Source organism: Oncorhynchus masou, chromosome 10 (genome assembly GCF_036934945.1).
Source record: "Oncorhynchus masou masou isolate Uvic2021 chromosome 10, UVic_Omas_1.1, whole genome shotgun sequence".
Lineage (NCBI taxonomy): Eukaryota > Metazoa > Chordata > Actinopteri > Salmoniformes > Salmonidae > Oncorhynchus > Oncorhynchus masou.
Genome location: NC_088221.1, coordinates 46,077,012 through 46,092,508, shown reverse-complemented (window position 1 = coordinate 46,092,508; position 15,497 = coordinate 46,077,012). Strand labels below are relative to the sequence as shown.

Below are 15,497 nucleotides of genomic sequence, written 5' to 3'. Positions count from 1 at the left end.
TATAACACCCTACTCCCATAACCATCACGTCTATAACACACTACTCCCATAACCATCACGTCTATAACACCCTACTCCCATAACCATCACGTCTATAACACCCTACTCCCATAACCATCACGTCTATAACACACTACTCCCATAACCATCACCTCTATAACACACTACTCCCATAACCATCAGACAAACCACTCTTTAGGAGAGTTCCATAGACTGTTCTTCTACATAGAGATGTTCTGAGGAGACAAATGGATCAGCATGTAGAGGGTAACCCCCCCCCCCCATCTCTCTCTCACTCGCTCTCCCTCTTTCTCACCTGTAGGTGAGTGCGGACAAAGGACTTGCGTCCTGTGTAGTCAAAGTTACTCTTCATGAGGAAGTAGAGGAGGTGGGCGGCATCGCTGCGGATGGAGCTCAGCTTCGAGTTGCAGCACTTCAGGATCTCGTAGCAGAACGAAGCACACATGTCCGCTCGGCCCTCGAAGAAGGTGCAGGGGAACTGGAAACAGACACACAGTGAGGATTAGATAGTCGGCACGGTTAAGAGAGGAAGAGAAAAACACTTGACTACTGTGAACTGTTAAGAATCAATGGTCTCCTCACCTTGTAGATGAAGGTGCGCAGCGAGGTGAAGACCTGCTTGAGGGCTGTCTCTGATTGGTTGATTTGTAGGAAGCAGAGGTGCACCTCAAACACCTTCTTCATGAGCGGGTTGTGGCCATGGTCCGAACAGAGCTGGGTCTGACAACATAAGAGGACAGACAGTTCGCAACTTCAAAAGCCAGAGATTGACACTAACAGAAAACATTAAGTAAGAAGTAGAAAAAGGGTGAAATATCAAATGAAATCACCAACAACATAGATCAAATGCATGTATGTAGACCCCTTTGTTACCCCTTTTTCTCCCCAATTTCATGGTTTCCAATTGTTGTAGTAGCTACTATCTTGTCTCATCGCTACAACTCCCGTACGGGCTCGGGAGAGACGAAGGTTGAAAGTCATGCGGCCTCCGATACACAACCCAACCAGCCGTACTGCTTCTTCACACAGCGCGCATCCAACCCGGAAGCCAGCCGCACCAATGTGTCAGAGGCTACACCGTGCACCTGGCAACCTTGGTTTGCGCGCACTGCGCCCGGCCCACCACAGAAGTCGCTGGTGTGCGATGAGACAAGGACATCCCTACCGACCAAGCCTTCCCTAACCCGGACGACGCGGCCGCGGCCGGTTAAGACAGAGCCTGGGCGCGAACCCAGTGACTCTGATGGCACAGCTGGCGCTACAGTACAGCGCCCTTAACCACTGCGCCACCCGGGAGGCCCAGGAGGGGTTTCTTGTCAATGATTGGTAAGGCAAAGCTGAAGAGGGAGTTTCAAGTTTCTTAGATAATGTAATCACATAACAAGCAAGGAAGGTGATGCGTTTTACATGTTGAGGATCACTTATTATAAGCCACATGACCAGCAGTTAGGGGGGTACCTTGAATCCCATGATGAAGATGCTGAGAGTGTCCAGCACGGTGAGGCAGACCTCCGTGGCGATGTTAGCCTCCAGAACCGATTGGTTCAGCACGTCAGCATCCGAGTGGCTATAGGCTGCAGAGGACACACACCACACTGCTGGAGCTCTCTCACATCACCCCTACAATACACTCCTGTACTGCTCTGGTCTCAAACGGCACCCTAATCTCTATTTAGTGCACTACTTTTTTTTTTTTTTTTACCAGGGCGCATAGGGCTTTGGTCAAAAGTAGTGCACCATAAAGGGAATAGGGTGGCATTTGGGATGACTCTGAGTCAGGGCTGCTTAGATGCCCTCTTGTGAGTAATCATTACAATACAGTCTGAAAGAAAAGCTAATATTAGTACCAAGGCAACAACAAAAAAAAACTGCTTAAGAGCAAATAATATTCAGTTGAGTTGAAAACAAACGCATTTAACTTCAGAGGTTTGAATACAATGAAATGAGTTACGAAGGGAACAGAAATGAACAGGTCAGAGGGAACAGAGGGTTTAAAAGGGCTCATTCTCAGCTAAAATGGCATGCTCTTAATTCAACCAGATGCACTGAGCTAATAGTCTGTAAGCTGCCTGTCGTTGACCTGATACATTCTTACCATGGTCTACAGATATTCCAAGAACACTTGAAATCTTTCTTACACTGAAAACACAAAGAAATTCACTTCATTAAAGGGATTCAAGTAAGATACTTGCTGTAGAGCTGAATCTCTTTTGCTTTTGGTGAAGTCAATACAACGGTTACAGCAGTGAACTCGGTCCTGATTAAAACCATCCCTTCAACACATATCCCGTGGCGACTGGATATGTGTTGACCCCCGAGGGGTCATATACTTTCTAGGATAAAACCCTTCACTTTTGTTCACTCAAGACCACCACATCCACGGAGAAATGGCTCAGGAACAGCTGACTTTGGACTTGGGTGTGGCACACATGATGATGGTGATGAGGTGACTGGCTACAGAGGGAGGAGCCTATGGTTAAGAGGCAGGTGAATGGGGACACTTACTGTGGTTAAAAGTGTATGAGTTATCCAGGCTGTTGAGCTGCTGTAAGCGGGCATGCATCATTCCCGCCCTGTTACGGGACACAGGCAAAGTCTGAGACTTCCGCTCATGGGCTGCTATGATTCCCACCCCTTCCTGGCTCCTGATGAGGAAACAGGAAACTGTTAGACAACTGGCCCACTACCCGCAGGACCAGGGTTAGTCAAGCAGGTTAGAATGGATATCACACATACCAGGGCCAGGGTTAGTCTAGCAGGTTAGAATGGATATCACACATACCTAACTATTCTATTGATCATAAAATAGAAGGGAATACTATATAGCCTGGTAGCCAGATCAGTTCCTGTTTAAGGTTGTCTGAATCATAAACTGTCTCCCAGGCTAGAAATAGGGCCAAAGAGAAAATAAAATCCATAGGAATGTCTGCTTTAGGTATGTTAGGAGCATTTTGAGGCTAATTTGACACACAACTATTCTTTCTACACTGACTGTACAAAACATTAGGAACACCTTCCTAATATTGAGTTGCACCCCCTTTTGCCCTCAAAACAGTCTCAATTCGTTGGGGCATGGACTCTACAAGGTGTTGAAAGCGTTCCACAGGGATGCTGGCCCATGTTGACTCCAATGCTTCCCACAGTTGTCAAGTTGTCTGGATGTCCTTTAGGTGGTGGATCATTCATGGTATATACTCGTACCATGGTATATACTCGTACCATGGTATATACAGTATTTATACCATAGTGTATATTTTTACCATAGTGTATATTTATATCATAGTGTATACAGTATTCATACCATAGTGTATAAAGTATTTATACCATAGTGTACGCTGAGTATACAACACATTGAGAACACCTTCCTAATATTGAGTTGCAGCCCCCCCTTTTGCCCTCAGAACAGCCTCAATTCATTGGACACGGACAGTCCAAGGTGTTGAGAGTTTCACAGGGATGCTGGCCCATGTTGACTCCAATGCTTCCCACAGTTGTCAAGTTGTCTGGATGTCCTTTAGGTGGTGAACCATTCTTGATACACACAGGACACTGTTGAGCGTGGAAAAACCCAGCAGCGTTGCCGTTCTTGACACAAACCAGTGCACCAGGCACCTACTACCATATCCCGTTCAAAGGCAGTTAAATCTTTTGTCTTGCCAATTCACCCTCTGAATGGCACATGTACACAATCCAAGTCTCAATTGCCACAAGGCTTTAAAAAAATCCTCCTTTAACCTGTCTCCTCCACTTCATCTACACTGATATGAAGTGGATTTAACAAGTGACATCAATAAGGGATCATAGCTTTCACCTGAACAGTCAATGTCATGGAAAGAGCAAGTGTTCTTAATGTTTTGTGCACTCAGTGTATTTCTGATCATCTAAACAATCTTGATTCAGTGTCGATAAGTCCGGTTGTGAGGTGATCCAGAGAAGCAGACATTGCTAAGAGCAGCACTATAGCAGTTAGTAGCAGCAGAAGCCAACTCATGCACGTGACTATGAAAGAGACACAGTAGACGGTGAAGCTCACGGCAGGTTACAGTTGTGTGGTGCAATTACATGGCCAATCAAAGTGGTGTGGCGTTATAAGATGGGTCAATCAGAAAAGTGAGAAGAAAACATGCTTTTAGTATAGGAGAGTTAATTCCATTTGTAGTCTTACCCAAGCAGGAAGGGGCAGGAGCCATGTTTGTTTAATTTACTATATTAAACTTGCCAGCATTAAAGTAAACAGATAAACAGACAGTGGTGGTGGTCAGAGAGATAGGAGAGCCATCAGGACAGAGCTCTCACAGAGAAAGTGTGTGCCAGAGTCCAGTCCAAAGGTAAATATAAGCGTACTGGGTGGTGTGTGGTTATATTCTGTCGTGTTTGAGGGTCTTTACTTTACACACAACGGTAATACAACTCAACAAACCAAGCCACACACGGGTAATATTTTAGACCTATCACTAACGACATCAAGCAATGGTTGTGTCATTCAAACCATCTCCGGTGCTACTAGAAAACATTCATAGCATCTTCAGTAGATATGGAGCAGCTTGTGGTGTACTATCACGGTAAAATGGCTTGGACAATATTCACACTGACATTAAAACAGCAACATTTTCAACACGATAACTATCAACAAATGGTGTAATAAATGAAGTAATTTAGTCTCATCTACAGGTTTTACATAAAAGCTTCAATTGAACCTTTCGGACAGCAACATTACCTTGCGATGCATCTCTTTCCTATATATCTGAATTGATGGAGACACACTCTGGAGACAAAAAGCATTGGACACATTGTTACTCATTGCGGCTAATAAAAAGATGCTTAAACATACTCAATCTATACAGTGAAATGGTATAAAGTAGCATGGGGACAATAACAAGGTTAAGCTGACAGTCCGATGCTTACTCTACTAGACTGAAGAAGTCCATGAGCTCAGTAGACGAGGCCTTGTTCCAGTAGGTAAACAGAGCATCTGAACGAAGGAGAGGCGAAGGGTTATATGTGTGTGTCCTACATGGTCCCCTGTATCCTAAAGTACCCTATGGGCCCTTGTTAAACAAAAGTAGTGCACGAAATAGGGAATAGGGTGTCATTTAGGACACAGACCTGAGGAAAACTACTGGCTGTAGGAATACACAGTTCACTAAGGATATTTCCACCCCCCCCAAAAAAAAATCAAAATCAAATGAAGTGCTTAAGTAGAGAGCGGTGAAGTCTTACCCTCAGACATGCTCTTGAGGACGTGGAGGAAGCACATGAGCAGGCTCTTGATCTCAGCCTGGTCCAGCTTGTCACAACGCAGCAGGCTGCCGCTCGGAGCTGACGCTGGCTGGCTCTGAGGGAGGTCAGAGATCAGCTAAATTACACTACAACTACAAAGCTACTGACACCCTGTGGTACTGCCCTATTCAGAACAGTGATGCTATTGGGAGATCTGTGCTTGTTGTTCAAAATGTATCATGTTGTTGTTCTTAATGTATGGTAATCTGTACATGTTTTATAAGGCAAAAACGGTAGGGAAAAATAAGATACTTTAGTATTTTGAATGCTGATTTCTGTAACTGAAACGTTAGTATTACACGATCAGTTCAATGATAGACTCAAGGACCTTCAGTACATCTATTTCTGATGATGTAACACGAAGGTACCTTCAGTACATCTATTTCTGATGATGTAATACGAAGGTACCTTCAGTACATCTATTTCTGATGATGTAACACGAAGGTACCTTCAGTACATCTATTTCTGATGATGTAATACGAAGGTACCTTCAGTACATCTATTTCTGATGATGTAACACGAAGGTACCTTTCAGGACATCTATCTCCTACATATTTACATTCATATGATGCACTCATAAGCAGGTAAGCCTACTGTAATGGCTGGCAGCAAGCACAGGGTACTCATGGTGCCTAACTGACTAATGGAGTCAGTCACTCAGGCCCTTCTGGGCTCTAGATGCGGGGGAGATTGTCAGATCAGTTGTACGTGCAGGGCTTAATCACTATCCAAGCCAGGACAGAGAGCAGGAAGCAGGAATCAACAAAGCACTCTCCAAGCCAGGACAGAGAGCAGGAAGCAGGAATCAACAAAGCACTCTCCAAGCCGGGACAGAGAGCAGGAATCAACAAAGCACTCTCCAAGCCGGGACAGAGAGCAGGAATCAACAAAGCACTCTCCAAGCCAGGACAGAGAGCAGGAAGCAGGAATCAAGAAAGCACTCTCCAAGCCGGGACAGAGAGCAGGAATCAACAAAGCACTCTCCAAGCCGGGACAGAGAGCAGGAAGCAGGAATCAACAAAGCACTCTCCAAGCCGGGACAGAGAGCAGGAAGCAGGAATCAACAAAGCACTCTCCAAGCCGGGACAGAGAGCAGGAATCAACAAAGCACTCTCCAAGCCGGGACAGAGTGCTGGAAGCAGGAATCAACAAAGCACTCTCCAAGCCGGGACAGAGAGCAGGAATCAACAAAGCACTCTCCAAGCCGGGACAGAGTGCTGGAAGCAGGAATCAACAAAGCACTCTCCAAGCCGGGACAGAGTGCAGAAAGCAGGAATCAACAAAGCACTCTCCAAGCCAGGACAGAGTGCAGGAAGCAGGAATCAACAAAGCACTCTCCAAGCCGGGACAGAGTGCAGGAAGCAGGAATCAAGAAAGCACTCTCCAAGCCGGGACAGAGAGCAGGAAGCAGGAATCAACAAAGCACTCTCCAAGCCGGGACAGAGTGCAGGAAGCAGGAATCAAGAAAGCACTCTCCAAGCCGGGACAGAGTGCAGGAAGCAGGAATCAACAAAGCACTCTCCAGCGGCTTGGTTGGATTGTGTATCGGAGGATGCATGACCTTCAACCTTCGTCTCTCCCGAGCCCGTACGAGAGTTGTAGCGATGAGACAAGATAGTAGCTACTAAACAATCGGATACCACGAAATTGGGGAGAAAACGGGGTAAAAAATAAAATACATTTAAAAAAATGTAAAAAACAAAGCACTCTCCAAGCCGGGACAGAGCAGGAAGCAGGAATCAACAAAGCACTCTCCAAGCCGGGACAGAGAGCAGGAAGTATCAGATCTACCTTAGCGTGGGAAAATACAGCGTCTTCCTTTACCAGCGGTGAGTTAGTGTTGACCTGAGCTAACAGACTGAAGCCATATCTTGTTGACAGAGATAGTTAGCGACTAAACTTAGCTGCCATATTCACTGATTACACCAAACATTAGCAACACCTTCCTAATATTGAGTTATACCTCTACCCTTCTGCCCTCAGAACAGCCTTCATTCGTTGGCGTATGGACTCTACAAGGTGTCGATAGCTTTCCACAGGAATGCTGGCCCATGTTGACTCCAATGCTTCCCACAATTGTGTCAAGTTGGTTGAATGTCCTTTGGGTGGTGGACCATTTTTGATACAGACAGGAACCTTTTGAGCATGAAAAACCCAGCAGCGTTGCAGTTCTTGACATAAAGTCGTGCGCCTGGCAATTACTACCAAACCCCATTCAAATGCACTTAAATCTTTTGTCTTGCCCATTCACCCTCTGAATGGCACACATACACAATCCATGTCTACAATTTTCTTAAGGCTTAAAAATCCTCCTATAACCTGCCTCCTCACCTTCATCTATACTGATTGAAGAGGATTTAATAAGTGACATCAATTAGAGATCATAGCTTTCCCCTGGATCCACCTGGTCAGTCTATGCCATGAAAAGAGCAAGTATCCTTTACAACCAGTCTGAAAACTTAACACAGTAGGTGATAATTTTCATGAATTCTTTATGAAAGACAGTCTATAATCGTAGATGGATGTCATTCGTGGCTTAAAAATGAAGCAGATATTACATTGTCTTTCTTTCCCTTTCTGACTAACTGTCTCCTCAGACTATCATTCATAAAGAAAACGGTGACAGAACAGACAGAAACATAACACAAAGAAAGAGGACCTCCTCACATACTGTATAGGGCTTGTGACGGTCATGGAATTTTGGACGACTGTTATTAGTCATGCAAGATGACCGTGGTCACCGTTATAACCAATCAAATGTTCTCCTTTTCCTCAGCTCCTGACGGCATATGTCTATGTGTGCTTCTGCATGGAGGAGGAGGGCGTTGCCTAGGCAACCGAATACTCGTTTCTCTACAACGCCTGTCTTGTTTCAGCAAGGAGCAACAACGTTTCATTGTGTTGTTGAGAATCCGTAAACGGTAACCGTGCCAGCCCTAAATTCTAGAGTTCTGAGAACAATCCTCTATAACTCTTACAGCTAAAAGAGTCACACGGCACACGTGAGGGAGATCAGAAATGAAGAGACTCCAGCCGGGTTGCATGCTTCAGTGTCACTCCGACAGAAAACCAGAAAGCAGTAGCTGTGCTTCATGGCACCAGAGACTAAACTGTGTATCATCCTACTAGCATAGAAAGGACCTCGGCAAAGACTAAAAACACACACTCACACACACAGGACACTCTTGGGAGGAAGGTTGGGTGAGGGATGTTTATTTTAATTCTGTACTTGGGAGTGGAGTGGTGGGGGGTCATGATTCTCTGAGATACTGGGGACAGTGAGCCAGAAAGTCCATGGTGGCGCGTTTGGAGCGAATGGAGTCCTCGGGTTCGTAAAATAAGCGTAGCATATTGGCAGAGTGTCTCCACCTGAAATTCTCCTTCTGCCAGCAGCAGTAGTGGCTAGGTGGATGGAGAAGTCGACAGTGCAATGACAGGTTAACAGGCACTAACCTCATAACTGTCACTGGTATAACAGGTGTACCTCTCGTGTCTGTCTGCGAAAATACTGAAAACGATGCATGGAAAATCCTCAAATAAATCTTTGACCTAAATCTGACCAACTAAATAGCTGCTGAAACTCGTATTGACCCCATCCAAATATATTTCTAGCCTAATTAGACTAACAGACTACCACTAACAGACTACCACTAACAGACTAGCACTAACAGACTACCACTAACAGACTAACAGACTACCACTAACAGACTACCACTAACAGACTACCACTAACAGACTAACAGACTACCACTAACAGACTAACAGACTACCACTAACAGACTACCACTAACAGACTAACAGACTACCACTAACAGACTAACAGACTACCACTAACAGACTACCACTAACAGACTAACAGACTACCACTAACAGACTAACAGACTACCACTAACAGACTACCACTAACAGACTAGCAGACTACCACTAACAGACTAGCAGACTACCACTAACAGACTAGCAGACTACCACTAACAGACTAACAGACTACCACTAACAGACTAACAGACTACCACTAACAGACTAACAGACTACCACTAACAGACTAGCAGACTACCACTAACAGACTAGCAGACTACCACTAACAGACTAACAGACTACCACTAACAGACTAACAGACTACCACTAACAGACTAACAGACTACCACTAACAGACTAACAGACTACCACTAACAGACTACCACTAACAGACTAACAGACTACCACTAACAGACTAGCAGACTACCACTAACAGACTAACAGACTACCACTAACAGACTAACAGACTAACACTAACAGACTAGCAGACTACCACTAACAGACTAACAGACTACCACTAACAGACTAACAGACTACCACTAACAGACTAACAGACTACCACTAACAGACTACCACTAACAGACTAACAGACTACCACTAACAGACTAACAGACTACCACTAACAGACTAACAGACTACCACTAACAGACTACCACTAACAGACTAACAGACTACCACTAACAGACTAGCAGACTAACAGACTAGCACTAACAGACTAACAGACTAACAGACTACCACTAACAGACTACCACTAACAGACTACCACTAACAGACTAACACTAACAGACTAACAGACTACCACTAACAGACTACCACTAACAGACTACCACTAACAGACTAACAGACTACCACTAACAGACTAGCAGACTAACAGACTACCACTAACAGACTAACAGACTACCACTAACAGACTACCACTAACAGACTAACAGACTACCACTAACAGACTAGCACTAACAGACTAACAGACTAACAGACTACCACTAACAGACTAGCAGACTACCACTAACAGACTAACAGACTACCACTAATAGACTAACAGACTACCACTAACAGACTAACAGACTACCACTAACAGACTAGCAGACTACCACTAATAGACTAACAGACTACCACTAATAGACTAACACTAACAGACTAACAGACTACCACTAACAGACTAACAGACTAACAGAAAAACAGACTAACAGAAAAACAGACTAACAGACTACCACTAATAGACTAATACTAACAGACTAACAGACTACCACTAACAGACTAACAGACTACCACTAACAGACTAACAGACTACCACTAACAGACTAATACTAACAGAAAAACAGACTACCACTAACAGACTAACAGACTAACAGAAAAACAGAAAAACAGAAAAACAGACTAACAGACTACCACTAATAGACTAATACTAACAGACTAACAGACTACCACTAACAGACTAACAGACTACCACTAACAGACTAACAGACTACCACTAACAGACTAACAGACTACCACTAACAGACTAACAGACTACCACTAATAGACTAATACTAACAGAAAAACAGACTACCACTAACAGACTAACAGACTAACAGAAAAACAGAAAAACAGAAAAACAGACTAACAGACTACCACTAATAGACTAATACTAACAGACTAACAGACTACCACTAACAGACTAACAGACTACCACTAACAGACTAACAGACTACCACTAACAGACTAATACTAACAGACTAACAGACTACCACTAACAGACTAACAGACTACCACTAACAGACTAACAGACTACCACTAACAGACTAACAGACTACCACTAATAGACTAACAGACTACCACTAACAGACTAACAGACTACCACTAATAGACTAATACTAACAGACTAACAGACTACCACTAACAGACTAACAGACTACCACTAACAGACTAACAGACTAGCACTAACAGACTAACAGACTACCACTAATAGACTAATACTAACAGAAAAACAGACTACCACTAACAGACTACCACTAATAGACTAACAGACTACCACTAACAGACTAACAGACTACCACTAACAGACTACCACTAATAGACTAACAGACTACCACTAACAGACTAACAGACTACCACTAACAGACTAACAGACTACCACTAACAGACTAACAGACTACCACTAACAGACTAACAGACTACCACTAATAGACTAACAGACTACCACTAACAGACTAACAGACTACCACTAATAGACTAATACTAACAGAAAAACAGACTACCACTAACAGACTAACAGACTAACAGACTAACAGACTACCACTAATAGACTAATACTAACAGAAAAACAGACTACCACTAACAGACTAACAGACTAACAGACTGCCACTAACAGACTAACAGACTAACAGACTACCACTAACAGACTAACAGACTACCACTAACAGAAAAACAGACTACCACTAACAGACTAACAGACTACCACTAACAGACTAACATCACTGCAGTAGCCATGTGCTACAGTCCTCAGGCATTGGCTCGACCCTCAGTAACTGATGTCAAGCAGATCTCAGCCTGCAGTGATTTTACCAATGATAAGTAAACATGATCATCTTTAAGTAATTGTTCATGACAGTGGCTGAAGTATGAGTCCACGGTACCTTGTCCAGAGAGTTGTTCTTATCATTGCTCTTCTCATGAAGGCTGTTTCCAGAGTCAGTGCTGATTAGGGAGCCCCGGGAGTCAGTGTGGCGGACAGAGTTAACGTTGGGGGTAGAGGATGCATGAGGGGAGGCTGAAGAACATAGAAACAACAGCATGGTTAAATATATGACCCTTGTGTCCTTCAATCACCACTGGACAACATGAGTTAAATCTCACATCGGTGCCAAAAGGACACTGAATCTCACCGGTGCCAGAGATGACTCCAAACAAATCCTTGTGCAAACTGCTGTCGAAAAAAGTACTGGACCTCGGAGGCGTCATTATCACGGTGTTGCCCAAGAGTGGATCATCTCTTCCATTCTGAAAGGAAAATGAACCATTAGTCAAGTCTTTGCAGTTAGGGATTTGAAGTGTGGTCGTAGCCAGCCACTAGTTAGCAGCCTTACGCTGTTGATTTGAGTTGTGGTCGTAGCCAGCCACTAGTTAGCAGCCTTACGTTGTTGATTTGAGTTGTGGTCATAGCCAGCCACTAGTTAGCAGCCTTACGTTGTTGATTTGAGTTGTGGTCGTAGCCAGCCACTAGTTGGCAGCCTTACGTTGTTGATTTGAGTTGTGGTCGTAGCCAGCCACGAGTTAGCAGCCTTACGCTGTTGATTTGAGTTGTGGTCGTAGCCAGCCACTAGTTAGCAGCCTTACGCTGTTGATTTGAGTTGTGGTCGTAGCCAGCCACTAGTTGGCAGCCTTACGCTGTTGATTTGAGTTGTTGTCGTAGCCAGCCACTAGATGGCAGCCTTACGTTGTTGATTTTTGAGTTGTTGTCGAAGCCAGCCACAAGATTTCCTTACGTTGTTGGAGTAGTTGATGGTGAATGGGGAAACTTCCTTCACGTTGAGCCTGTGGACGTTCTCCTGGAGCAGACCAAACAGGGGCAGGTAAAGGGTGGCCAACCTAGCCTGCTGGCTCTGAAATAGAGATAATCGGATTAAATCAACTTCTGTTACCCTTACGAGGAATTTCCAAATGACAAGAGAGGAAAGAGACAGGGATGACTGGGCTGCTTACCTTGGAAGTGTAGCGCTCGTCGAAGGTGTGCTTCACCATCAGGTTCTTGAGCACGTGGATGGATATCTGACGGATCTCCCGGAACTCCTGCAAGGCCCCGCCCACCTCCCGCAGCAACAGCCCAACCAGGAAGTGGTTCTTACAGAAGTCGTCTGTCAGCGAGTAGTCCAACTGGAGGTCTGGGAGGAGGACAAACAGGAGACGGACATTAGAAAGACGACCTGAACAATCTGCTATGATGTAAACAACAACACAACCGCAGCACTGAGTTGATGTTTGAACTGAAGCACTTGAGTTGATGTTTGAACTGAAGCACTGAGTTGATGTTTGAACTGAAGCACTGAGTTGATGTTTGAACTGAAGCACTGAGTTGATGTTTGAACTGAAGCACTGAGTTGATGTTAGCCAGAGCCGACTTTTGACCTTAAATAGACTGGTTCAAACGCCTCAGAGACAAACCTACTGCTATAGTCACACATTCCAAAGAAATAAGAACTATTTGAGGCCCAAACAATTCTCCCTCTCCCTACCTGATAGGTCGGGGTCTATCAGGACAGTATGGGTCTATCAGGACAGTATAGGTAGGGGTCTATCAAGACAGTATGGGTCTATCAGGACAGTATAGGTAGGGGTCTATCAAGACAGTATGGGTCTATCAGGACAGTATAGGTCGGGGTCTATCAGGACAGTATGGGTCTATCAGGACAGTATGGGTCTATCAAGACAGTATGGGTCTATCAGGACAGTATAGGTCTATCAAGACAGTATGGGTCTATCAGGACAGTATAGGTAGGGGTCTATCAAGACAATATGGGTCTATCAGGACAGTATGGGTCTATCAAGACAGTATGGGTCTATCAGGACAGTATGGGTCTATCAGGACAGTATGAGTCTATCAGGACAGTATGGGTCTATCAGGACAGTATAGGTCTATCAGGACAGTATGGGTCTATCAGGACAGTATAGGTCTATCAGGACAGTATAGGTCTATCAGGACAGTATGGGTCTATCAGGACAGTAGGGGTCTATCAGGACAGTAGGGGTCTATCAGGACAGTATGGGTCTATCAGGACAGTATGGGTCTATCAGGACAGTAGGGGTCTATCAGGACAGTAGGGGTCTATCAGGACAGTAGGGGTCTATCAGGACAGTATGGGTCTATCAGGACAGTATGGGTCTATCAGGACAGTATGGGTCTATCAGGACAGTATGGGTCTATCAGGACAGTATGGGTCTATCAGGACAGTATAGGTCTATCAAGACAGTATGAGTCTATCAGGACAGTAGGGGTCTATCAGGACAGTATGGGTCTATCAGGACAGTATGGGTCTATCAGGACAGTATGGGTCTACAGTAGGGGTCTAGGACAGTATGGGTCTATCAGGACAGTATGGGTCTATCAGGACAGTATGGGTCTATCAGGACAGTATGGGTCTATCAGGGGGTCTATCAGGACAGTATGGGTCTATCAGGACAGTAGGGGTCTATCAGGACAGTATGGGTCTATCAGGACAGTATGGGTCTATCAGGACAGTATGGGTCTATCAGGACAGTATGGGTCTATCAGGACAGTATGGGTCTATCAAGACAGTATGGGTCTATCAGGACAGTATGGGTCTATCAGGACAGTATGGGTCTATCAGGACAGTAGGGGTCTATCAGGACAGTAGGGTCTATCAGGACAGTATGGGTCTATCAGGACAGTATGGGTCTATCAGGACAGTATGGGTCTATCAGGACAGTATGGGTCTATCAGGACAGTATGGGTCTATCAGGACAGTATGGGTCTATCAGGACAGTATGAGTCTATCAGGACAGTATGGGTAGGGGTCTATCAGGACAGTATGGGTCTATCAGGACAGTATGGGTCTATCAGGACAGTATGGGTCTATCAGGACAGTATGGGTCTATCAGGACAGTATGGGTCTATCAGGACAGTAGGGGTCTATCAGGACAGTAGGGGTCTATCAGGACAGTATGGGTCTATCAAGACAGTATGGGTCTATCAGGACAGTATGGGTCTATCAGGACAGTATAGGTCAATCAGGACAGTATGGGTCTATCAGGACAGTATGGGTAGGGGTCTATCAGGACAGTATGGGTCTATCAGGACAGTATGGGTCTATCAGGACAGTATGGGTCTATCAGGACAGTAGGGGTCTATCAGGACAGTATGGGTCTATCAGGACAGTATGGGTCTATCAGGACAGTATGGGTCTATCAGGACAGTATGGGTAGGGGTCTATCAAGACAGTATGGGTCTATCAGGACAGTATGGGTCTATCAGGACAGTATGGGTCTATCAGGACAGTATGGGTCTATCAGGACAGTATGGGTCTATCAGGACAGTCTATCAGGACAGTATGGGTCTATCAGGACATGGGTAGGGGTCTATCAGGACAGTATGGGTCTATCAGGACAGTATGGGTCTATCAGGACAGTATGGGTCTATCAGGACAGTATGGGTCTATCAGGACAGTATGGGTCTATCAGGACAGTATGGGTCTATCAGGACAGTATGGGTCTATCAGGTATGGTCTATCAAGACAGTATGGGTCTATCAGGACAGTATGGGTCTATCAGGACAGTATGGGTCTATCAGGACAGTATGGGTCTATCAGGACAGTATGGGTCTATCAGGACAGTATGGGTCTATCAGGACAGTATGGGTCTATCAAGACAGTATGGGTCTATCAGGACAGTATGGGTCTATCAGGACA

The 15,497-nt window shown here is 44.8% G+C and overlaps 1 protein-coding gene across 16 annotated transcripts in view; it reads right to left on the bottom strand.

The window, feature by feature from the left end:
• The window catches only part of LOC135547680 (dedicator of cytokinesis protein 9-like), a 188,269-nt gene that overhangs the window by 26,897 nt on the left and 145,875 nt on the right, over positions 1 to 15,497 (bottom strand). For 12 of the 16 annotated variants that reach the window (XM_064976902.1, XM_064976903.1, XM_064976894.1 and 9 more), the window contains 11 exons: positions 12,778 to 12,956; positions 12,561 to 12,677; positions 11,961 to 12,075; positions 11,712 to 11,845; positions 5,242 to 5,356; positions 4,927 to 4,993; positions 4,739 to 4,786; positions 2,527 to 2,666; positions 1,480 to 1,595; positions 604 to 741; positions 317 to 499 (listed from right to left, as the gene is read on the bottom strand). In XM_064976902.1, coding sequence (XP_064832974.1) covers positions 317 to 499; positions 604 to 741; positions 1,480 to 1,595; positions 2,527 to 2,666; positions 4,739 to 4,786; positions 4,927 to 4,993; positions 5,242 to 5,356; positions 11,712 to 11,845; positions 11,961 to 12,075; positions 12,561 to 12,677; positions 12,778 to 12,956 — 1,352 coding nt within the window. Of the gene's footprint in view, positions 1 to 316; positions 500 to 603; positions 742 to 1,479; positions 1,596 to 2,116; positions 2,161 to 2,526; positions 2,667 to 4,738; positions 4,787 to 4,926; positions 4,994 to 5,241; positions 5,357 to 11,711; positions 11,846 to 11,960; positions 12,076 to 12,560; positions 12,678 to 12,777; positions 12,957 to 15,497 lie in introns of those variants that run through there. The other 4 variants (XM_064976906.1, XM_064976896.1, XM_064976907.1 and 1 more) reach the window with 2 other exon arrangements.